Source organism: Oryctolagus cuniculus, chromosome 3 (genome assembly GCF_051225735.1).
Source record: "Oryctolagus cuniculus isolate XC-2025 breed Fujian yellow rabbit chromosome 3, ASM5122573v1, whole genome shotgun sequence".
Classification (NCBI taxonomy): domain Eukaryota; kingdom Metazoa; phylum Chordata; class Mammalia; order Lagomorpha; family Leporidae; genus Oryctolagus; species Oryctolagus cuniculus.
In genome coordinates, this window is record NC_142869.1 from 157925377 (window position 1) to 157949635 (window position 24259).

General features: G+C 41.2%; 1 protein-coding gene across 4 annotated transcripts in view; it reads right to left on the reverse strand.

Annotated features, from left to right (window-relative positions):
- AASS (aminoadipate-semialdehyde synthase) overlaps window positions 1–24259 on the reverse strand; it is a 75086-nt gene that overhangs the window by 3104 nt on the left and 47723 nt on the right. For all 4 annotated transcript variants that reach the window (XM_008258282.5, XM_002712100.6, XM_089329482.1 and 1 more), the window contains 8 exons: window positions 20103–20213; window positions 19905–20013; window positions 18365–18505; window positions 12423–12590; window positions 6253–6348; window positions 4384–4499; window positions 3293–3381; window positions 2602–2778 (listed from right to left, as the gene is read on the reverse strand). In XM_008258282.5, the coding sequence (XP_008256504.3) occupies window positions 2602–2778; window positions 3293–3381; window positions 4384–4499; window positions 6253–6348; window positions 12423–12590; window positions 18365–18505; window positions 19905–20013; window positions 20103–20213 (1007 nt within the window). The remainder of the gene's footprint in view (window positions 1–2601; window positions 2779–3292; window positions 3382–4383; window positions 4500–6252; window positions 6349–12422; window positions 12591–18364; window positions 18506–19904; window positions 20014–20102; window positions 20214–24259) is intronic.

Below are 24259 nucleotides of genomic sequence, written 5' to 3' on the forward strand. Positions count from 1 at the left end.
CAAAACGTGAACTGAAATACTCTCATGGGCTTTTCAGCCAGATCCGAGTGCCTTTAGGGCTGATTCTGAGGCCAGAGTGCTATTTAGGACATCCGCCATTCTATGAGTCTGCTGAGTATCTCGCTTCCCATGTTGGATCACTCTCCCCTTTATTTATTCTATCGGTTAGTGTTAGCAGATACTAGACTTGTTTATGTGCTCCCTTTGACTCTTAGTCCTTTCATTATGATCAATTGTGAACTGAAATTGATCACTTGGAATAGTGAGATGGCATTGGCACATGCCACCTTGATGGGATTGAATTGGAATCCCCTGGTATGTTTCCAACTCTACCAATTGGGGCAAGTCAGCCCGAGTATGCCCCAAATTATACATCTCTTCCCTCTCTTATTCCCACTCTTATGTTTAACAGGGATCACATTTCAGTTAAATTTCAACACTTAAGAATAACTGTGTGATAATTACAGAATTAAACCAGTCATATTAAGTAGAACAGACAAAAATAAGGGCACTCGGATCTGGCTGAAAAGCCCATGAGAGTATTTCAGGCATGGAAAGCCAAGACACTCTGGCAAAAAGATCTCTGTGAGTGATATCCCAGTGGAAAGAACAGGTCTTCAAAGAGGGAGGTGCCTTTCTCTGAAGGGAGGAGAGAACCTCCACTTTGACTATGACCGTGTCTAAACAAGATAAGAGTCGGAGAACTCAAGGGGCTTCCATAGCCTTGGAAACTCATGACTGGTGCATAGGGAAATTACTGATGCCATAAACAGGAGTGTCAATTTGTAAAGTCAACAACAGGAGTCACTGTGCACTTACTCCTCATGTAGGATCTCTGTCCTTAGCGTGCTGTACACTGAGGCTTAATGCTATAACGAGTACTCAAACAGTATATTTCACTTTATGTTTCTATGGGGGTGCAAACGATTGAAATCTTTACTTAATGTACACTAAACTGATCTTCTGTAAAAAAAAAAAAAAAAAAAGAAATTATCAATTCCCAACTTGACTCTCACTGGGATTAAACATGACAATAGGTCTGATCTGATTTCATCATCATTTAAAAAAAATCATCTATTATTTTTCACTTTATGTTTCTGTGTGGGAGCAAACTGTTGAAATCCTTACTTAAGGTATACTAAGCTGATCTTCTGTATATTAAGATAATCGAAAATGAATCTTGATGTGAATGGAAGGGGAGAGGGAGTGGGAAAGGGGAGGGTTGTGGGTGGGAGGGACGGTATGGGGGGGGGGAAGCCATTGTAACCCATGAGTCGTACTTTGGAAATTTATATTCATTAAATAAAAGATAAAAAAAAAAAAAAAAAAAAAACGTGAACTGACTCACAGAAGTTTCCCACTATGTGGTTTAACTTATGCTTTTCAACTTCTCAACACTGCAAAAACAATATGCATTCAGGGGAAACTGTACCTCACATTTTTAAAGTTTGATATGTTCCTGGACTAATAATATGCACACAATACTCTCGGTGATGTGAGGCATCAGCAGTTGTTACCAGGAGGGTGAACAACCAAGATGATTCAGTGAACTGTGTTGCTGTGCTGGAATGATCTATATGTTAGTTTTATGAAAATGCATTTTTTATTTAACAAATTTTTAACTTATGATGGGTGTATATAGGTGTAATCCCATGGAAAGTTCAAGGGGCATCAGTAGTCAGAAATATTTATTCAGTGGTGAGATATGAAGATTAATAAAGTATTGTCTCTATTCTTAAGGATCTGTCAGCGAATATCCCCTGCTATCTCAGAGCCGTCACTCCCAAAATTGCAAAAACCAAGTAAAGAGAGTTTGCAATTCCTGGAGGACCATTTATGGGGGTAGGAATTTGACACGCTCTATGACTTAAGTTTCACAAACACACAGACACAAATGTGAACTAGGGATGGTAATACTTCTATGGGCTAAATATGATTTTGTTCCTTAAATCATAGAGGACTTAAAACCCCAAAGAGAGGAAACTGAATCCAGTTGTGGCGTTTAGAATGTGGGCCTCATTCAAGGTCCTGAGGTCACTGGGGATGTGCCCTCAGAAGGAAATTCTCAGGAGAGGTTGCTTACAAAAGCCTGAGCGGGACCCGCTGATCTCTGGTTCCTGGCTCACCACGTGATCATTCCTCTACACCAAATCATGCTCTGGCATTGCCGGCTGCTGTCCTCACAGAGGCCAAACACACGGGGTCAACCAGTCTTGGACTTAAACCTCCAGTGAGCTAAATAAACCTCTTTTCTTCCTAGGTAGCTTATCTCAGATATGTCATTATAATAATGAAAAGCTGACACATGTAAGTACCCACTTTCAAGACGAGGAGACCCTGGCTCCAGGGTGCTGAAAAACGTGTACCCTGCATCATTGAGCCACCGTGATACTGAGCTGGAGTGGAAATCAGGTCTAACTCCAAAGCCCATGTTCCTTATTCACCACAAGATGACCCACAAGTGCTGGAACCTTCTACGACAGCTCACTTTTAGTGAAACCCATAAGTGTTGTGTTCCAGAGTAATTATTATATATCCATGCACTGAGTGACTTGGTGATGGTATAGAAATAGACTCAGCCCTCAAGTGCATAAAACTTACCATCAAGCAACATTTTAGCTGCCATGGCAGTGGGTAACCCCACAGTTTTAGCCATGGCTGAGAAGCCATTAACATCTCCATAAACCACAAGATCAATCGTTTTACTTTCTAGGTGTCCAGAAGGATGTCTGATGCCAAAGCTGTCTCTCATCACGATCATATCTTTTTCTTCAGGGCCTTAAAATAAAGAAATTTTAAAATGTGACAACCATTACAACTCAAATATTGAATTTCACCTTCTGCTCTCAGAAGTGTCCTTTCTCATTGTACACGGTCATTAGACAACTATCCACAGGGCTTTTCAACATGAAGACCAAGTGAAAAACTCAAGAAAAGTATAACACTGGTCTCACTCCTTTGTTCAGGTCAGCCTGACTGCAGATACTAAGAGACTGCTGTAGATACCACACATTTTACTTCCAAAAATATCCCTTCAGTATTTTCTCTAATGCATTAAAAATTAAAGATAAAACCACTGTTTCCCTTTCCCATATTACCCAACTTCATTTTTGCCTATGACAATGAGAAGAGACTCTCACACTCTTCCCTCTAGAAAAACAGACTAAGTGCCCTTTCCCTAGCATTGCACCTCCCCAATCCTAGTGTTTGGCTCCTGCCTGCAGTGTAATTCTCTGGTTGCACTGACTCTATCTTGTTATTCTTCAGAAATAGTCAACATCCCATGGCCTACCATAGGAAAGTTTCATTGCCAAATGCTTGGAGAGCGCATCCACAATGGACTCTGCATGAGGAACTTGTTCATCTCCAAGTAAGCCCAACCTGAAAAGTGCAACAGATGGCTGCATTAGTTCAAGCCCTGTGTGTGCTCTCAATTGGAAAAGCAGAAAAGATAACCTTAAATTTTATCTTGAGGGGCCGGCATTGTGGCTTAGCAGGTAAAGCTGCTGCCTACAGTGCTGGCATCCCACAAGGGTGCCAGTTCTAGTTCTGGCTGCTCCACTTCAATCCAGCTCTCTGCTATGGCCTCGAAAAGCAGTTGAAGATGCCCCATTCCTTGGGCCCATGCACCTGCATGGGAGATCTGGAAGAAGCTCCTAGCTCCTGGCTTCTGATAGGTCCAGCTCCAGCCATTGCTGCCATTTGGGGAATGAACCAGCAGATGGAAGACCTCTCTCTCTCTCTGTCTCTCTCTCTCTCTGCCTCTCTGTAATTCTGCCTTTCAAATAAATAAATAAATCTTTAAAAAAAATGTTATCTTGAAAGAGCAGAATCATAAGGTGACATTCCAATCTATGAGTATCTTAATTGTAAAATGACAATAGTAATGTTTCAACCTTTAGAATCATCCCCAGATTCCCCCAGGCATGGCTCCCTATAGTACAGTAGAGAGAATGAAATATAAGTTCACATTATTACAAAGCATTTTTAGATGAATTTACAGGTTAGTTCTCCCACATTAAGTATGTCAGCATAATGAACAGCAATTATGTAAATGGAAGTTTTGAAGTAATTGGGAAAATACGGAGAGAATTTCCTACATGAAAGCAAAAATATCCCACTGTGCTTGGAAATTGGATGGTAAAGTGTTTCAAAACAAGTATTTCCCCAATCATAATTGCCACTGAGTTCCTCTCTTTCTCCTTTTTATCCCCCACATGAATGTGGTACTTGGTAATCTATAATGGATCAACACTGGAGAACCAAAATAGTCAAAGACAAATGCAAAATGGTTGCCTATATCTTTGACCTTTCTTGACTAGAAAGGACCAAATAGTGGTAGATCCAGTGTACCAGCTCCAAGCTGAGTGGCAGGTGCCTTACCATTCAGCAGCCTCCATCTGGGTGCTGTCGCCTCCTAGTTTCTTAAGAACAGCTTCCTTCAGCTCATCATGCTTGGACGAGGGTGAAATCTCAACTAGGTCACAGAGGAGTTCTTTCTGGTTAGAAAAATAAAGATAAAAAACTCTAAGTCCCTAATAAAGCAAAAAATAAATTAACTTATAAGCTATCCCATTAAGACATTGAATCTTAAACACACCTCAAATTTTTAAATTATACTAACAGAAAACTGCATATACAGCAAATACATATACACATGTTTGTGCTCCTACATGTCAGTAGATGTATCATATTCCAGAATGAGGTTTCAACAATAAAAATGGGTCGTAACATCAACTCAGCACTAAATAGATGGTCCTACACTTAACAGCACATTTCTTCCTTTGAAGATACACCAACAGCTATTCACCTATTCTTCACTGCTCTCTGAGAAGCAGTCAATTTGGGGCAGGACAAAGTGGAAGGGGCCTGATACTATGGTTGTCAGTAGCAACTAAAGTTCTTTTATAGATTCAAGAGCTGAGAAAGACCTTGCAGGTAATAAAATCTCAAAGTAAGACCCCTTCAACAGTGGCTATTGCATTTTTTTCTAATTTCTAAACAAGACTTTTTCCAGGATTGTAAAGGAAAAGCTAAGCTCCAGATCAAGGGTCAGCAAACTGGTTGACCAAATTTGGCTCAGCACCTGGTTTTTTCAATAAAAGTTTAATTGAAATGCATCCAAAAAATAGAAAAAGAAATGCATCATGCTCGTTTATTTATGTGTAGCATTACTTATCTTCGTGGTTCCAACAGACAGCATAGCCCATAAAGTCTAAAATATTTACAATCTGGTCTTTTACAAAAGAAGTCTATCAACCCTGTTTTAGATGATAGTCACCAAGACACAGGGACATCCCTAAAAATGCCTGCACAGATCTCCCCAATTCAGTTGCCTCAACAAATATTTGTTTCACTTCAATCCAACAAGTAACTTTATGACAGGTAAAACATAGACTGAAAATGTTCACGGATATACACTAACAAAAAACAAAAACTGAAATAAAAAACAACTAGCTAGCAAGAATACCAGTTTCTTTTGGAAATTTTTTGGAAAATTGTATGGGATTAGTAATATATAGGTCTTTTTCTCTGTGAGCTATGTTTTGGGTATTTCTACTGGAATATGAGCATATTTGTTTAAATTGAATGACAAGATGGTGATGAGTCAATTCCTGGCAGTTAGCAGAAACTCCACTTCACATTCAGTTCCAAATTTCCAAAGTCTCTTCCAACCCTGACACCCTACGGTTTTGATGTAACAGATTCGGGCATAAACTCAGTAACTGAAACCCGAATTCCTTATGGTTCTGAATGGATGAGTGAAAGGATTAACGGGATCTGAAGATTGGGAATCCAAATTCATGATGCACCCACATGTCTCCTGGGTTATCACATTCACCAGAGCCACATATCATCTGTCCTAGGTCATCATTCAGACAACTGGGAGATCCCAGAGCTCTGTGTAGACACCAGCACACCTCTGCTCAGGACTCAGGAAATAACCAAATGGTAGAAGTTACTGCAAAAAAACAGGTCTGGTTTGTTTTCCTCAGGTCCTTTCCATGCACCCATAACAATGAAAGGAAAGGGAACTCTGAGGTGTGGGTTTATCATCCTGCACATCCGCTACAGAATGGGCTCCTTTTTTTAATTTAGATATTTTTTCCCCAGAAACCTTTTATGTAAGATAAACAAACCATGCATTTCATAAAAACAACTTTGGGAACATAGTTATGCTGGTTCGAAGCAGTTCACACTTGCCCATTTCAGAAGAGCAAGGAGGCAGCACAGCTCTCTGCAGTCACTCACCCAGCTGAGAGGCTTGGCCTCAGGTCGAAGGGCAGGATACACTTCTCTGTTTATAAGACCCAATTTCACAAATCCATTCAAAGCCTTGGAATATCCCTGAAATAAGAATTTTAAAGCAGTGTATGAAACTCTTATCTTCAAAGAAAAAAAAATGTTAAACCTTTTTTTGAAAATGAAAAGAGGGATCTATCCGCATAACTACTTTAGAAAACAGGGTAAAAATAGTTGTATTGCTGATGTGGATACAACCACCCCAAGCTCAAACTGGGATCAGTCATGTCATAACAATTTCACTGGTTTATATGAGACCCTGCAAAACTGAGTGTTCTACTTCTGCATTCTCCTGTTGGCATAAGGGCAAATTTCCCCCATGTGTTATAAGCTGTCGGCTCAGCAAAATATCATTGAATAGAACAGCCAGGTGTGCCCTTTCTTATAATGGAAGGAAGAAATTATAAGGATATCCCCTCAAAAGCAAACAATCCATTCTATTGACTAAAAGCCACGACCCTGGGACTGGTGTTGTAGTGTAGCTCATAATGCTGCTGCCTGCAATGCCAGCATCACATATGGTTGAGACCCAGCTTCTCCACTTCTGATCCAGATCCCTAGTAATGCACCTGGGAAAATAGCAGAAGATGGCCCAAGTGCTTGGGCTCCTCCTTCCACACGAGAGACCCAGAAGAAGCTCCTGGCTCCCAGCTTTGGTCTGGCCCAGCCCTAGCCACTGCGGCCATTTGGGGAGTGAATCAACGGATGGAAGCTCGCTCGCTCGCTCTCTCTCCCTCTCTCTTCCTGTCTGTGACTCTGCATTTCAAACAACAAAATAAATCTTTTAAAAAAATACCCTTAAGCATAGAAGGAGCAGGAGGAGGGGTAGGAATCAGATTTTTCTCATGTGTCCTCCAACATCCACAGCGTAAATCTGACTCCAATCACGGTTTCCACCTCACACCATTCCCCAAATGTACTGTGATCTTCTAGGGACCAGGGCCTCCTTACACACTGCTCCCATGCCTGGAACACTTTGGCCAGCATCCTCCACCTACAAAATGTTGACTCCTGCCTTATGATCCAGCCCAGTACATCTCCTGAGCCCCTAGGTAACTGAGTACTCCCTTCTTCTCTGTATGCCCATAGCATTTTGTATACATCTCTATAAAGGAAATTGACACAATTGTAATTATCTTTTTAACTGTTGGACTCCATGTATAAAAAGCAGGGAAGTTATATATATAATGTATATATATTATATACACACACATATATATGTGTATATATATTATTATGTATATATATACATATATATACACACAGTACACACAGTAGTTGTGTATACTTATCCTTCAACCCTATTCCCTCACCCCATTTTCCAACATCCCCACATTGCAGTCTACTGAAGGAGAACAAATATTGATAAATGAATTGTAACTGACAGATGAAGTAAAGTAAAAACACAAGAGATTTTTCTCCTGTATGCAAATCCACAGAGGGATGGGAGGGCTAAAACAAGGAAGTTTGTAGCTGCTGCAGTTACTGCGCAAGCAGAGACAGAGAGAGGAAGACATGGAGAAGGAAAAGGGAGAGGGAAAGAGAAGGGGAGAGAGAAGAGAGAGAGTGTGAGAGAGAAGGAGAAAGGGAAAAGTGTGAGAAATAACTTTGGGAAGCAACAAAGTTAATAAAATTTTAAAAGTTCCTGTGGTCACCAGAGATTTCACTGTGTGAAATGTGTGATCAACTAGAAATTCCCACGTTTCTACAAGGTGATATCGTTTAAACCTTTCAAAAGTTGCTAATGAAAGGATCAGGTCTGTACATGCTAACTCAATGTGAGTCAATTTCAAAGAGGAGAAACAAAAGGAACACCCTCAGCTGACTTCTAGGTTCTGACAGGTGCTGAGAATTCCTTTATCCAACATCTAAAATACTGACTTCAGAGCTATTTCTTAATCCCAGAAATAGGGTTTTATAGTGACCTCTAGAAATGAATTTATTTCATATATTCATTAATCTATAAGGCTTAGCATGCTGCTCCCATACGCCAAATCTGTGCCAGGGGCTGAAACTACAGAGATGAAAAAACATAGTCCTCACCCAAGAAAAAACTGCAGCCCAGGAGAAGGGTCAGACAAGTCAAGTAATCCCTGAAACAAGATGAGCAAAAATGCATGACCACCAACGACTAACCTAGAACAGTATGGAGCTATACCAGAGGCAAACACACTGTGTGGGGGCAACAAGGAGAAGAAATTCACATAGATTGAGTGGGAGCTCCAAAACAAGGAATTAGGAAAGATTCCATGCACAAGTACTGTTAAGCTGGGTCTAGAAGGCCATGCATATGACAGTCAGAGAAGGAGACAGGCCAAGTCTCCCTGTCATATGTGAAAGACAGCCTCTTCTCCCTGACATGGCAAAGAACAGTCAGATCACTGGAGGGTTTCTGACATTGCCTAGGATTGGGACACCATAGAGATGAACACTGAGATATCTTCCTTCTGAGAGATTCTATAGAGATGACACTCATTCATACACATTCTTGAGAGTTTTATTCAAGTCTTAAATCATTAAAAGATTTTATTCCTGGGTCTTCCTGTTTGGCAAAACATTATACTATAAGCTATCACAAAATACCAACAACTGGATACAAAAAAAGAGCATTTAGCACAGTGGTGAAGACTCCACTTGGGACACTTGCATTTCATAATCAGAGGACGGGTTCAAGTTTCCGCACCTCCACTTCTGATCCAGCTTCCTGCTAATGCACCTGGGAGGCAGCGGATGTTGGCTCAAGTGCTTGCCCCCCTGACATAGGAAACCTGGATGGAATTCTGGGCTCCTGACTTGGGGCTGGCCCAGCCCTGGCTGTTGGAACATTAAGGGTAATGAACCAGCAAATGGGAGATCGCTCTATCTCTCCATCTTTCTCTCTGTGAAACAAATTGAAAACAAACAAATAAATAAATAAAAATTTTAAAGAAACCTGCCAGAGCTGGGGTTGGTGTGGCATCAACTCAGGCTAGACTTTCTACTGTGTCTAAAGGCCTATGAAAGAACCAGTTTCGAGATCTCCACAGGATATTTTTAATTGATGTCTTGTTTGATTGCTGGATGAGGAGGATATTAATTCACAAAACTATATCTACCTGTCCTCCAGGAACTTATAATCTTTTATAGGATGCAATAAAAATGAACATAAAAATACAAATAAAGATGCTGAAAAGTAAATGCTAAGTGCCCATAAATGTATTCTAAAGGTTAGGAGATGTAGTGGTTGTCTTTTTTTTTTTTTTTTTTTTTTCTAGAACAAGTAGGAGAATAGACCTGGAAGCCACTACCCTAAGTGAAATAAGTCAGACACAAAAAAGAAAAATACTGCATGAGGCCTATTATATGTAGAATCTTAAAAAAAAAAAAAGTCAAATATGCAGATGAATAAAAAATGGTAACCAGGGACTTGAGGAAAGGGAGGTTTTGGGGAGATGTAGGTCAAAAGATGCAAAGTAGGAAGTATGCAGGATGCAGATGTAGAGCCCTAATGTACACTGTGAAGACCACAGGTATTTGACTGTACTGTAGTTGGGATTTATGTAGTTGGGTTTTAGCTGTCCTCACCACAAAAACTATGTGAGAAGATGGTTATGATCATTTAGATCGATGTGGAATCCATTTCACTTTCTACAGGCATCCCATAACATCATATTGTATACCTTAAATAAGTACAATGAAATTTTAATATATGAGAAAAGGAATAAATCAGAACTAGTAATGGACAGAAACAAGGCAAGCCAGAGGCCAGTATTCCCACGTCAACACTGTGGAACTAATCTCTTTCACATATGAATACTGCTCCAAGTGTCCACTGGATCCTGCTGCCACTTCATGTAGTGAAGGGGAATAGGAAGCACCTTTGCTGAGGGATTGGTCATTTAATTCACATGGTATAGGGAGACTCATAAAGAACAGGTCTGAAGCAGACCAAGGGAAATAGTGTAGGTGTCTGGGGCACAAGCCCCAGGCAAAGGTATAACAGCATGTCAGAAGGTAAGAGATGGGCCAGCGCTGTGGCATAGCTGGTAAAACTGCCTCCTGCAGTACTGGCACCCATATGGGAGCAGGTTCAAGTCCTGGCTGCTCCATTTTCAACCTAGCTCTCTGCTACACCCTGTAAAAGCAGTAGAAGATGGCCTGCACCCGCATGGGAAACCCAGAAGAAGCTCCTGGCTCCTGGTTTCAGATAGGCTCAGTTCTAGCCATTGGGGCCAACTGGGGAGTGAACCAGTGGATGGAAGATTTCTCTCTCTCTCTCTGCCTCTGCCTTTCAAATAAATAAATGAATCCTAAAAAAAAAAAAAAAAAAAAAAGAAGAAGAAGAAGGTAAGAGAGAACAAGAAGAGCCCACCTCTGACAGTCCCAGGATCCTTACATCACACAGGAAAAAAGGTAATTAGTGACTAATAGATAACACACAGTATCACCTCTCTGCCCTAGGAAACCTCACAGGACAGATGTAGCTAAAAGCAGATTTCTCTTCTTTAGATTTATTTATTTATTTGATAGGCAGAGTTGGGGAGGGGGAGAGGGGGAGAGGGGGGGGGAGAGAGAGGGGGAGGGGGAGAGGGAAGGGGAGAGGGAGGGGGAGGGGAAGAGGGAGGGGGAGGGGGAGGGGGAGAGGGAGAAGGAAAGAGAGAGATCTTCCATTCACTGGTTCACTCCCAAAATGGCTGCAACAACCAGGGCTAAGCCAGGCTGGATCCAGGAGCCTGGAACTCCAGGCAGCTCGCCCACGTGAGTGGCAGGGGCCCAGGAATTTCGGCCATCTTCCGCTGCTTTCCCATGAGCATTAGACAGGGAGCTGGATCAGGAGTGGAGCAACTGGGACTGAAACATGTGATGCCAGCATTGTGGCATCACATATGTGGCAGCTTAAACCCAGTGCCACAAGGCCATCCCTGAAAGCATTGAAGGTGCATGTTTTTTATGGATGCTAGCTGTAGCACCCTTCCCCCAAAGTTGTCGCCTCCAGAGCTGCAGACTGTAAGTTTATTTGATATTTGCAGATAAAATTAGTTAAGGACTTGATGTGAAACCAACCAGGACTTAGGGCAGGCCCTAAAGCCGATGACTCATCCTACACCGGAAGAGCAGAGGACACTTGAGACATATGGAAGAAGGTGCCAAGACGAGGGAGACAGAGCTCATCTGATGTGTGTGACTGAAGGCGCCAACCCTGCTCCCAGCTGAGTTCAGACATTGATTGGTGAGCGGATGCCTTTCTGTTCTTTCAAGCCAGTGGTAATCAGCAATGCTAGGAAATCATTACACTGGTTGTCTTGATTTAGGCATACCTAAAACTGTCCCTGCCTGATTCATAAATGTGTAGTAAACACTGTACTTAGGTTTCTAGAATGTACTCTTTATTTTGTGGTTAAAAATCTTTCAGATTTGCTTTGTAGAAGCCCCTCTCAGTCCACTCCTTTTCCCCAGCTCAGTTCACGTTTTTCCAGGGATGCTACTCCACCTTCAGCTCTAGGGATGTGCCCAGCATGCCAAAGCCGACCGGCACATTTTATCCCACTAACCTCAGGGACCAGTACTAGCTAACAAGACAAAGGTATATATTTAACTATTAGAATGATGTAGTGTTTCATCTCCACTGGATTTGAACCTAAGAAGCCAGGGATGGTGCCACTGTGTGGAACTTGAGACTGCTGTAACTCTGGAAGGAACTGCTGAGAGGCGAACAGACATGGGGTCCTGGTGTGGTCCTTTGCTCCCCAAATGTCACTGAGCCTGAAGCTGGTCCTCCTCCTGCCCCATCTCCTAACCAGTCAACAAGTTCTTCTGCTATTTTCATTTGGGTCTCTTAAAACAGTCACTCACAAGTTTCCTGAGAAAATAGGCTCCAACTTATTTTAGCATCTCAATTATTTTGATTACTACAGAAAATTAATTCTATGTACCATTTATATCAAAAGTAGTAATAGGAGCGAATGTTTGGCCTAGCAGTGAAAATCCCACATTGGGGGTGCCTGGGCATTTGGGGGTAAACCAACACAAGAGAGCTCTCTATTTTCTCCCTCTCTCTCTCTTTCCTCCATCTCCTTCTCCCTCTCTTTTTCAAATAATGGCTTTTAGAAATTTAAAAATACAAAAGTATAGATGCTTACCTTATATCTCAGTGTCCCTCGCAACAAAGTGTGAGCAGATGGAATGCCATAAATCTCTGCATATTTTGTGCTGTCTCTGTTAGGGTAGCCTTCCAAGTTTAATCCTGGGAAATAATCCATGGCAGTAACTGCATCAAGAAAGGAGACTCCCCCTGCTACGTTCACAACCTGAGGAACATCAAAAAGGCACTGGTGTGATTACAACCGCTTCTTCCCCTTGGGTTTATCGGCATTATTTGCAAAAAGAAGCAACTGTGCTCAGGGAAAAATGTTTAATGAAACCATCATAATCCACATCCCATATTCAATTTGTTCCACGAATGTAATTCACAAGGCCATCATTCTCCCAAGCTTTCAAACCTCATTTCAAGCATTTAGTTTCTCCTAATATAAGGTCTTTTAAATTTTTTTCTTACTCCCAGGTAAAAAGGCAGTGAATTATGTCCCAACAGAGTTTGTTTTGAAAAAAAAAAAAAAAGACAAATAATAAGCCAAATGTAACAGCTACTCATTTAAAGACTTATATGATCAAATGATGAGTATATTGTCAATTTTTCTTTACCCTGTGCCCTTTTGGATGCCACACCAGCTACCACTCTTGTACACTTCATTCACATAACCAGCATATTTTGAGCACCTACTGTGTATGTGCCAGCAATCACACAAATCATGGAAAGAACAAAGAGAGAGTGATTAAATAAGAGAAATTACTGCATTGCATTTACTCCTTTATTCCTTCAACAAGCGTTTCCTGAATATCTACCAAGTTCCAGAAGCTGTGCTAGAGCAACACTAAAGAGCTCACAGCCTAGAGTAGCAAACCTCTGGCATATGTTGGGAACACACATACGGGAGGTGTTAGTGGAAGGGGCAGCAGAGGGCAGCTCCCCCTGCACAAGACAATGCGTTGAACAAACAGCGAAACTCAAATCGTTGAACAAACAGCGAGACTCAAATAAGTGCTCCTCCTGTTTGTATGGAATTAAATCCCCAATTCTCAAGCTTATCTGATTTCTCAGCACTTCTCTTTATCCCTTTCCCCAACACACACACACACACACACAGAAATAAAGCTTTTTGTTTTTTTCATTTTAATGAAAGGACTAAACTTTATTTTAGCTTGTGAGCTTTATGATTGTCCTTGAGATAACAGAAAGCATCTTGGAAGATAAAATCAGAGCTGAGAATTCTGGTTGGGGCCACTGGTTGGACTGGATTTTTGTCCTGACTGTGCCTTTGGACACCTTTTTTTGCTCATGTCTTTAAAACTGCACAAAACAACACTGCACAGGGGTCTGATATAGGACTTTAAGGTGGATTTACAGGAATTCCCTTGAAGGAGTCATCAAACATAACGATCCCGATCCCTGTAGTTTAACTGTAGATGGCTCTGTGTGTTCCTTGCCTGAGGCTCCAGTCTAGAAGGACAGGAGAATACTGCCCGCACTGTGGGGACCACTGGAGTCCTTTTAGACCAGGATTCACTTGCCGGGCACTAAATGCCTTCTAAAATGAAAGAGTGTGAACCAGAAGCTTTTCATTTAATTTCCCTTAAGCCCTTCTGCACTTCACAGTATACAAGTACATTTCCAGACAGACCATTTCTCTACCATTTCTTGAGCACACATTTCTTCTGATAGGATTCTAGACTTTAAAAAATCGAATCAAGAAGGCACAAGTTAACTTAAATTTAGTCTCCACACTCGCCTCACTTCTGTGACCTACAGCAATTCAAAGGTTTATTTCCTTGTTTGAAGATCAGGGAGAAAAGTTAAAGAAAAATTCCATAAATACCATGACATTCTGGCACCTTGCCAACGAGAAATATGTCAGCTGGTTCATACCCTGATCATGAACACAACCAGGAAATGTAAGCTGAACAGTAATGATTCATTTAGAGATTGACAGACTGCTAGGCAATGTGGCCCCAAGTGACATGTGACATCAATTCAGAGTTGTATCTTTAGTAGCATATCATGGAGTTCATTAATAAGCCCTTTTTGACACTGTATTAATGACTTGGATAAAGGCAGAAAGATATATTTTCTGTTTCATAGGGAATATGTGCTTCTTTATGCCCTGTCAGTGTTCATACCCAAGACTCATTCCCTGCAGAATTAGTGGTTAATTACTCACTGTGACAGGTTGCAGGCTTCTAAGTCTAACTCTTCACTTACCAACACACACATACACACATCTAACCACTGAGCATCACTGTCATGTGTTTTAGAACAAATATTCAAGTCATCACAATAAATTTGATCACTAAAAACAAACATGGAATCACACAGATATGGATGATTATATATTATAACACAGAAAATACATAGATGTCACTTATTCAGGCCCACTCTGTCCCGGCTGCACTATACACACTGCCTGTAACCCATGAACTAATGCATTTTTCAAAGGTGAAAACTGCGATTGGGAGAATCACCCACAAGCAGATTTTAAGTCAGGTCTTTCAAGCCCCAATTTCATGTTCTTTCTGCTCCACCATACTGTCCTCTTAATTAGGCTCATTTCTGGATTAGTGTCTGGAGAAGAACAGCGACATAGGACGGCACGGCAGAGCATGCCACCTGAAAACTGTGTGATGAATGGCCACAGGCAGTGGGAGAGACTTCCTACAAGGGAGGGGCTGGGGCCTGCAGTCAGGGTGCAGCAAGGCCTAGCAAAGAGAGCTCGACAACTTGTCTTGAAGCTACGTTTGCAGAGCAAGTGCAGGTCTTACCTAGGCTATGAATATGTCTCGCTGGGGCAGTTTGGAAGAAGACACTGAAGGAGATGAGGGCAAATCCCTGCCATGGTGCTCTCAGGTGCCATGTTGGCATGAATATATGTTACCAATTCAGGGCAGGGGGTGGCTGAGAGGGCTGGCCACTGGCTCCGAGTATGTGTATGTGTTAAGAATCACATTAGAAATCAGGAGGGCCGGCGCCGCGGCTCACTAGGCTAATCCTCCGCCTTGCGGTGCCGGCACACTGGGTTCTAGTCTCGGTCGTGGCGCCGGATTCTGTCCCGGTTGCCCCTCTTCCAGGCCAGCTCTCTGCTGTGGCCAGGGGGTGCAGTGGAGGATGGCCCAAGTGCTTGGGCCCTGCACCCCATGGGAGACCAGGAGAAGTACCTGGCTCCTGCCATCGGATCAGCGCAGTGCGCTGGCCGCGGCGGCCATTGGAGGGTTAACCAACAGCAAAGGAAGACCTTTCTCTCTCTCTCTCTCACTGTCCACTCTGCCTGTCAAAAAAGAAAAAAAGAAAAAAAAATCAGGAGGATACTATTGGCAGGAAACTATGGCAAGGACATAGGATGAAGAGATACACCACAATTCACAGATTGGCCCAGCTGCTGGAAAAGTTTAAGGCTTCAACTCCAAGCAGAATCCAGAGAGGTTCTCTGGCTGCCCCATTAGGATTCCGTGAATTATTCAAGGGCTGCTTCATTGCAAAGAGCAATGGTAGCAGAGCAAGTAGAGGGACAAGGGAAGCTTAACAACTTGGCTTGGGCAACAGACTTGCACACTTGAACTGCTGCCTGAATAATACAACACCCAGAACATCTTCAGACATCAAAGTGTCTGACATTCAATTGGGTCCAGACAAAAGAAGAGTGAACAGGACTGGAGTGGTCAGGAAAAACTCCATCTACAAGAGGAAACTCAAACAAGACCTTGGAAAATATCATCTTAGCAAAGAAAAATATCATTTTAGCAGAGAAAAGTATCATTTTAGCAAAGAAAAAGGAAGCACTATGTTTTTTCTTTGAATCCTCCACCGTGTCAAAGACATGCAGACAGCACTCCTTTATACAAAAGAAGGTCAAGATGGAAGCAGGAAAGCTACAAGTAAAAAAAAAAAAAAAAAAAAAAGACTTTTACTACCTGAAAACCACCACCAATTTAATTCAGCTGGAGACTGAAACAACCTGACGCACGCAAGCCTGGCGAGCTACTGTGAAGCAGCTCGTGATCTCTATGACCTCCCTGAGTCACACTGCAAGAACCCTGAAACACCTGGCAGTGTTCTTCTCTTCAGACCAGGAACCCCAAGTTCATCCTCCAGCAATGGCAGAGCAAGGGCACAAGACCAGTCCTGCTGGCATCTGAGCCCCCGCTCTCTGTTACATAGGCTGCACTCCACTGATCCTCTCACTGTTAGCATCTCATCAGTTATTATACAGTCTCTTGAGGGTAGGCGTTTTGTCCAACTCAACCACAAAATTGTCCTGCTTTCAGTGTTACTTTATGCCAGTCCTGGGCCAGTCTCATTTCCCAGAGAGCAGGAGGTAAAAGGAGCACTTGGATGGCAACACAAGAAAGGACAGGCCCCAGCACAGAAAAGGATGTGTGCTCAGAAAACAGCTGAGATCCAGGCCCAAACCTTTAGGATTCATAGAACTGGGGAGTTGCGTGGAACACCAGTGCTCACATCACACAGAGGAGCCTGGTATCCTGCAGACCTTGTCCCTGGCCTGGTCTTTGGTAGCATTGTGAGGGATACCAGTCCTGCTTCTTACCAGCATCAATCTGAGGCGTTTACCAGTGCTTTTCAGCGCAGCTGTGTCCTCATTAACTCAGTTGTTGTCAATTGAGCTGCACATTTCAGAAATCTCTAAACCTTGGTGAACCAGGATCTTTGAGGCTGGGGTCCAGGCATCCACACTTTTTAAGCAATCCTGGTGACCCCCAAAGTCTGTAGACCTCACTGTATCATAAGCACCCAAGACCCTGGCTGATAAAAACATTTATCTTGCTTTATAAAGAATTCTTTCATTTTATTCCCAAATACATGAAGATGCACAGATACACTGAGAATTCACAATACTGAAGCCACACTAGCCCTGTGAAGACACATATCTAATCATGTCACTCATCAGGTCCAGAACTTGGTGAGGCAAGTGTGGTGCCTGGGACACACAATTCAAAGAGGCACCCTCATCGGTCTTGTCACATGCTTCCCTCAGTATGAGAGTTTTTCATTTGGTTAAGAGCATAAATGAGGAAGTCAAACAGCTGTGATCTGGATACTGGCTTTGCCTGTTGTGATCTACTGAGCTGTGACTGAGTTGTCTGAGCTTCCTATACCTGTTTTATTTTAAGCCAGTTGTGTTGTGAATGGCAGTACCCTGCCTGGCTGGCATCTTCTACCCTTCAAGGCTAAGCATACCCTCTTCCCCAGTAGTTTTCCTTCTCCCTCGTCCCTCACCTCTTCCAAAGCTAAATCAACTGCCCTCAGTCTTTATTTCACTGGCAACTGGCATACTTTGGAACTTCTCCCATTGGATTATAGTTATTTATTCCAGTTTCTAATTTTCTGTCATTAAACAACCTAGGACAAGGAAAAGAAATGGCTTTGGAATTAGTTAGGCCTAAATTTGAATTCCAGCCAATGACCTTGGACATTCTTTCTGAGCCATGGATTCATCATTGGAAAAAGCTAAAAATAATACTAAACTCAAGAGAATTCTTATGCTCTGTTACCCAGAAGTTGAGTTAAAGTGTTACCCATCAGTTCCTTTCCCTTTCCTACCAAACACTTCATCATTTCAAGAGTCAACAGTCATCTAGCTGTGAGTTCTCTGAAATCAGGAATTGTGGAAGCCTTTGATGTCTTGCCCAAAGTTCAACACATAGTAGCTGTTTAGTAAACATTTAGCATGCTTAAATAAATCAAAAGACGGCTATTATTTACATGTGTGAGAAGTAGACAAGTGAACTGTCAAATAGTAGAAAGAGCTTGCATCAAGGCCATGAAGGAAGAATGAGCTGGGAACCATGAAAAGCCCACACTACAAGGAACAGAAAATATACACTGGGAAATACCCAAGGAGGGACAATGGGGAAACAGCCAGCACAGCCACTATCACAGGGCCCTCATATCAGGGAAAGAGTGTGGACTTTCTAGGCTGTTTGAATCACTGGAGCTTTCAATGGTCCCCTTCACCTTGCCATTGAGTAGGTAGGTGGCAGGCTGCATTATGTTCATCAAGACTCCCACTGGACTCCAGCTGAATTTATATCTCAAAGGGTTGTCTGAATGTTCTGGGGCTGGAAGCCCACCACAGTAAGAAACGTAAGATTCAATCTGTAAATAAAAGAATCAGCAAATTAAGAAGAATAATGAATCGAAGTAGTTAATTGAGGACAATGACATGAGGTGAATTTGTCAGTTTTTTTCTTGCCTGAAGTAACTAAAGCTTTCAAAAATGCATCTTCAGACTCAAGTAGCATTCAATAAAATAACAATTATATTTTACAACTACTAAAAGGAAAAAATTTACCTCTAAAGGCAGTGTTAGGTCAATTCTGCTTAGTCTACTGACTTTTGTACTCAATGTAGATATTTGATGACATATGTTCAAAAAGTTCAAACATTTAATCTGAACATCATATTTACATATTCAATGGTAGTCATGTGTAAAATATTCATACATCAACAGATTAATGGTATTTCAAAGGCTTTTCTCTGTCATTTTTCTAAAAATGATTCTTTCTTCCTTCCTCCCTTCCTCCCTCTCTCTCTCTCTTTCTTTCTTTGAAAGCATTATGGGTCGGGGGGGATCTTCCATCTTCAAGTTCATTACTCAGTGGCTTCAATGGCCAGGGCCTGGCCAGGCTAAAACCAGGAGCCAGGAGCTTTGTCCAGGTCTACTACATGTGTGGAGGGGCCTAGGCACACTGGTCATCTTCCACGGTTTCCCCAGGCACATTAACAGGGAGCTGGATTTGAAACAGAGTAGCTGGCACTTGAACCAGCACTCACATGGGATGTTGGCACTACAGGCTGTGGCTTAACCCACTGTGCCATAGTACCAGCCCCCCTCCCTCACTTTTAAAAGTCAAACCTTAATACAGAATCTCCAAAGAAATCTGAAATTTTTATTAAGTCAATATATCATAGTAGCTTCTGTTTATCAAAAATGTGGTTGCTGCCTAAAACTTGGACATGTTTAACTATTTTTTCATTTTAAAGAAATTTATTTGGAATCTCTAGGCAATTTATGAACTATAATACAGCAGAATCACTAATAAAATTTACAGAAATATTATTTCTATATCTAAAAAAATTAGACTTTCTGGATATTTTCATAAATAGATCTTTAGGTATAAAGGGGCTCACCCTGAGGCTGGTGCTATAGCATAGGAGACTATGCCTCTGCCTGGGGCACCAGCATCCCATATGGGAGATATATATATATATATAGTATTCCAGTTTGTATTCCAGCTGCTCCTCTTCCAATCTAGCTCTCTGCTATGGCCTGGGAAAGCAGCAGAAGATGGCCCAAGTGCTTGGGCCCCTGCACCCATGTGAGAGACCTGGAAGACACTTCAGGCTTCAGATCTGCTCACTTCCAGCCATTGTGGCCATTTGGTTAGTGAACCAGCAGATTGATGACTTTTCTCTCTGTCTCTCCCTGTCTCTGTCTGTAACTCTACCTCTCAAATACAAATATAAAATCTTTTAAAAAGGGAGGGGGGCTCACCGTGGCTCCTGCTTCCTTGGCCTTGTCTATTGTTTCCATTGCCAACATATGATCAAGGCCAGGATCCAAACCTAATTCACCAATGACTGTGATACCAGCATCTTCCACACTGTAAGAGGTAGAAAGAGGAAATATTGGATATAAATGAAAAACAATGCCATAGATTCATATCCTTTGTTGAAATTGATTGAAACTTACCTCTTTTCCAATTCTTTTAGCGCTGGTGTGATGTAGCTGGCAGTGATCATGTTAACTTTGTTTGTGATGCATGCCTTGGCCACAAGAGGATGCAACACATAAGGCAACAAGCTTAAAGACAGAGGCAAAAACCAATCAGAAACTTATTCTCCAACTCTACCTTCCAATGTACCTTACCCTGTGCTAAAGCTCAATTCCCAGTCCCTGTTCTAATTAAATGATTCTATCAGAAGTGACCAATGGACTCCCTGTGGACTATAGGATATATTCACCCTGATGTCAAGTCCAAAGCCCTTCCAAATGCCCCTCACCCAGCCTTTCCACATCCTCCCTCAATTTCTTTCATAAATCACATATGGCACTAAAGGAGCTATTGTAATTCTCCACTCAAAACCTTTACTTTTCTCAGCTCTGAATCTTGACTCTTACTACGCCTCCCACTTGGGAAGTTCATAACATCCATCCACTCCCATCAAGTCTTATACAATTTTTTTAAAAATGCCCGAAAAGTTACTTTCCTCCAAAAAGCTTTCCCAGATTCCCCTAGAGTCAGGTCTCCTTCCTCAGCAGGTGTCTAGCTATTTCACACCACTTAATGGAATTTATTCCATTTGTCCTTATATTTCTATGGATTTCTGTCTTGGGTTTCCTACTGAAAAAATAGGCTTGCTGTACTTTTTACCTCCCCACGTTCCAGACTAGCTCAAGGTGGCCTATGTGTTACATTAAATAGTAGAGATTCTACAAAGGGACCTGGGAAGAGATGGGCTTTAATGATATTGATTGGAGTAAAAGCTATGAAAAACGGCTAAAATTCACATGGTGAGCAAAAAGATAAAGCTGTTCATAAAACTCAACTCAAACTGGGTTTTCTAAAAGCTAGATTTGCCATGTTAATTTGGTGCTGACACCATACAATCCCCTGCAAAATACTTTTCATAAATATCAACATAAGTGAATATATCCATATTCGACTCAGAGAATAATAAAATAACATGTCAATTCCATGACACTATATAAATTCTATTAGTCTATTTAGTAAGGCAGTATAACACCACTGACAAAAAATGAGTACTGATTTTAAAATGATCTTATACTGTATCACTGTATTTGCCAAATCCATGCTGCATATTTCAGATTTTCTCTATTTTACACAAAACAAAATAAAACTACTTCTTGGGCATTTTTTCTTCCTCAGATTGATAGACTCAGTATTGCTACTTAGATTTATTATCATGTAGAACAAAATTCTATACATATTTTACATGTATCAACAACCCTATGAAACCCTTGATCTCTATGTTTTTTGCTTTTTTTAACCAAAAATTATTATTACCAAATTTGCTAGCCATTTAAAAGCAATTGAGCAAAATATTTGCAAAACTGTTAGAATCAAGATATCAATACAGAGTGTACAACATCATCATTTTTTTTTTCATTCAAGAGGCAGAGTTGGGGACAGATAAAGGGAGAGACACAGAGAAAGATATTCCACCCATGGGTTCACTCTCTAAATGGCCACAACGGCCAGAGCTGGGCCAATCCAAGGCCAGGAGCCAGGAGCTTCTTCTGGTCTCCCACATGGGTATAGGGGTCCAAGCACTTGGGCCATCTTCTACTGCTTTCCTAGGCCACAAGCAAAGAACTGGATTGAAAAAGGAGCAGCCAGGACACAAACTGGCGCCCACATCAGATACTGGTGCCACAGGTGGAGGCTTAGCCTGCTACATAACAGCTCCAGCCCCCAACACCATCATCTTAATAAGTGGGGATTTTTATCTTCACACTGAAGATTTAAGACCTAATAATATTTTTTAAGATTTATTTATTGATTTGAAAGGCAGAGTTACAGAAAGGCAGAGGCAAAGAGAGAGAGGGAGAGAGAGAGGCCTTCCATCTACTGGTTCACTCCCCAGATGGCCAAAATGCCAGAGCTGTGCCATTCAGAAGCCAGGAGCCAGGAAATTCTTCCAGGTCTCCCACATGAGTGCAGGAGCCCAAGCACTACTGCTTTCTTTTACCTCCCTATATCCCAGACTAACTCAAGGTAGCCTACGTGTTACATTAAATAGTAGAGATTCGACGAAGGGACAAGGGAAGAGATGGGCTTTAATGATTTTGATTGGTGTAAAAGCTATGAAGTTGGCTAAAATCCATGTGGTGAGCATCCTCTACTGCTTTCCCAGGGCACAGGGGAAAGCTGGATTGAAGTGTAGCAACTGGGACTTGAACCGGCACCCATAAGGGATGCCAGCACTGCAGGCGGTAGCTTTACCTGCTAGGCCACAGCACCAGCCCCAAGACCCAATAATATTTTAAAACATTGACATTATCTTCACTGTTCTAACAATACACTGAGAACTAGAATGATAGGACTTTGAATAATGGGGCTGCTTTAGACAAAGGAATTAGAGTTTATAATATTTTGAATACAATATAACAAGCACTCAACAGGGGACATAACTTTTGAATTATCATAATTGACTCAAACTTAATCTAAATGGTTGGAAATGTCAATTGTGAAATACATACACAAAATAACAATCTAATTTTCAGAAATACATCAAAATCAAGTACTAGGCATTTAGATCGTGAAAATTAAAAGTGAAAAATTAAAACTATAAGAATTTCGCATAAATATTTTGTGAAACATTTCTTTACTCATTTTGTCTTTGTGATCCCTATCACAAAGTTTACATCAAAACAGCTTTCTCCTCTTCTCTAAAACATTATTTAAGGAACACCATAGAAAATAATGCTTAATGGCATTACTAAGTATAGAAAGGCCACAAATAAGAAAAACTTTAAAAGGAAGGTAGATTTTGCTCATGTTGAATCTTACTAAAGAGCACTAGTTTGCTAAATTTTAAAATTTACACATATTAGTAGATAACTGCTTTGTCTTGTCATATTTTGCTACAAATTTCAATCCAAATCTGTTTTATGCTTGATTTTTTCTGTTTCATAAAAAACAATGAAATATTTACATATCTAGGAATGGCAGGATAAATTGTTTTTGTTTTATTCAGATAGAAGGTTACGACATTTTATCTTAATCAGGATTTTTTCATAGTCGTATCACTGCCAGACAAAGTCTATTGGTCAGAGTCAATTTTTGCTGAATAATAATATACATGAAATTTGTATAAATTGAGCAAAATTTTAAGCACCCCAAAAAAGTCATATTTAAAGATATCAAGAGATAATTTAAAAGTTCCCACAAGTAATTGTGTCTATTTTCTCAAGTCTGTTTTTTTCAAAGTGGGACTAACAGGATTTCCTCCAGAGATACCTCCAAAGACACAATTTCAATCTGATCTAAGAGCTTTTAAGCAGTCACTTTGAGTGAGCAGGTAACTTATTCCTTTAATCTTGTAAAAATTGTATTCTAAGGGGCTGGCGCTGTGGCTCACTTGGTTAATCCTCCGCCTGCAGCGCCAGCATCCCATCTGGGCACTAGGTTCTAGTCCCGGTTGCTCCTCTTCCAGTCCAACTCTCTGCTGTGGCGCAGAAGGGCAGTGGAGGATGGCCCAAGTGCTTGGGCCCCTGCACACACATGGGAGACCAGGAAGAAACACCTGGCTCCTGGCTTTGGATCAGTACAGTGCCAGCTGTAGCAGCCATTTGGGGAGTAAACCAACGGAAGGAAGACCTTTCTCTCTGTCTCTCTCTCTCTGTCTGTCTATAACTCTACCTGTCAAATAAAAAATTATTAAAAAATTTTATTCGAAGAATAAATGGCTATTACTATCACTTTGATATTTGAAAACCTCTTGTGCTGTATCTAGAAAGAAGTCTCATTGTTATTAAGGGTGGAAAACACTCTATTTCAAGATCTCTTCCTATAATAAGCCTGAAAGTGTTCATAAGGCTAGAGAATCTATCAATTTTACTTAAATTATATAAGTATAAGGGATAGACACTAAAATATATGGGACATAAATATCCGTAAATACCTCATAACCCAACTGTTATACTTCCAGGTATACTTATCAGATATGTAAGTATATGATTACCAAAAGATAAATACTAAAATGCATGTAACAAAATAATTCATAATAGCCAAAAACAACTAAATATCCATCAATATTCAAACGAATTCTCATGGTATATTCATGCAATGGAATACTACATAGCAGAGAAAAATTAAAAACTTA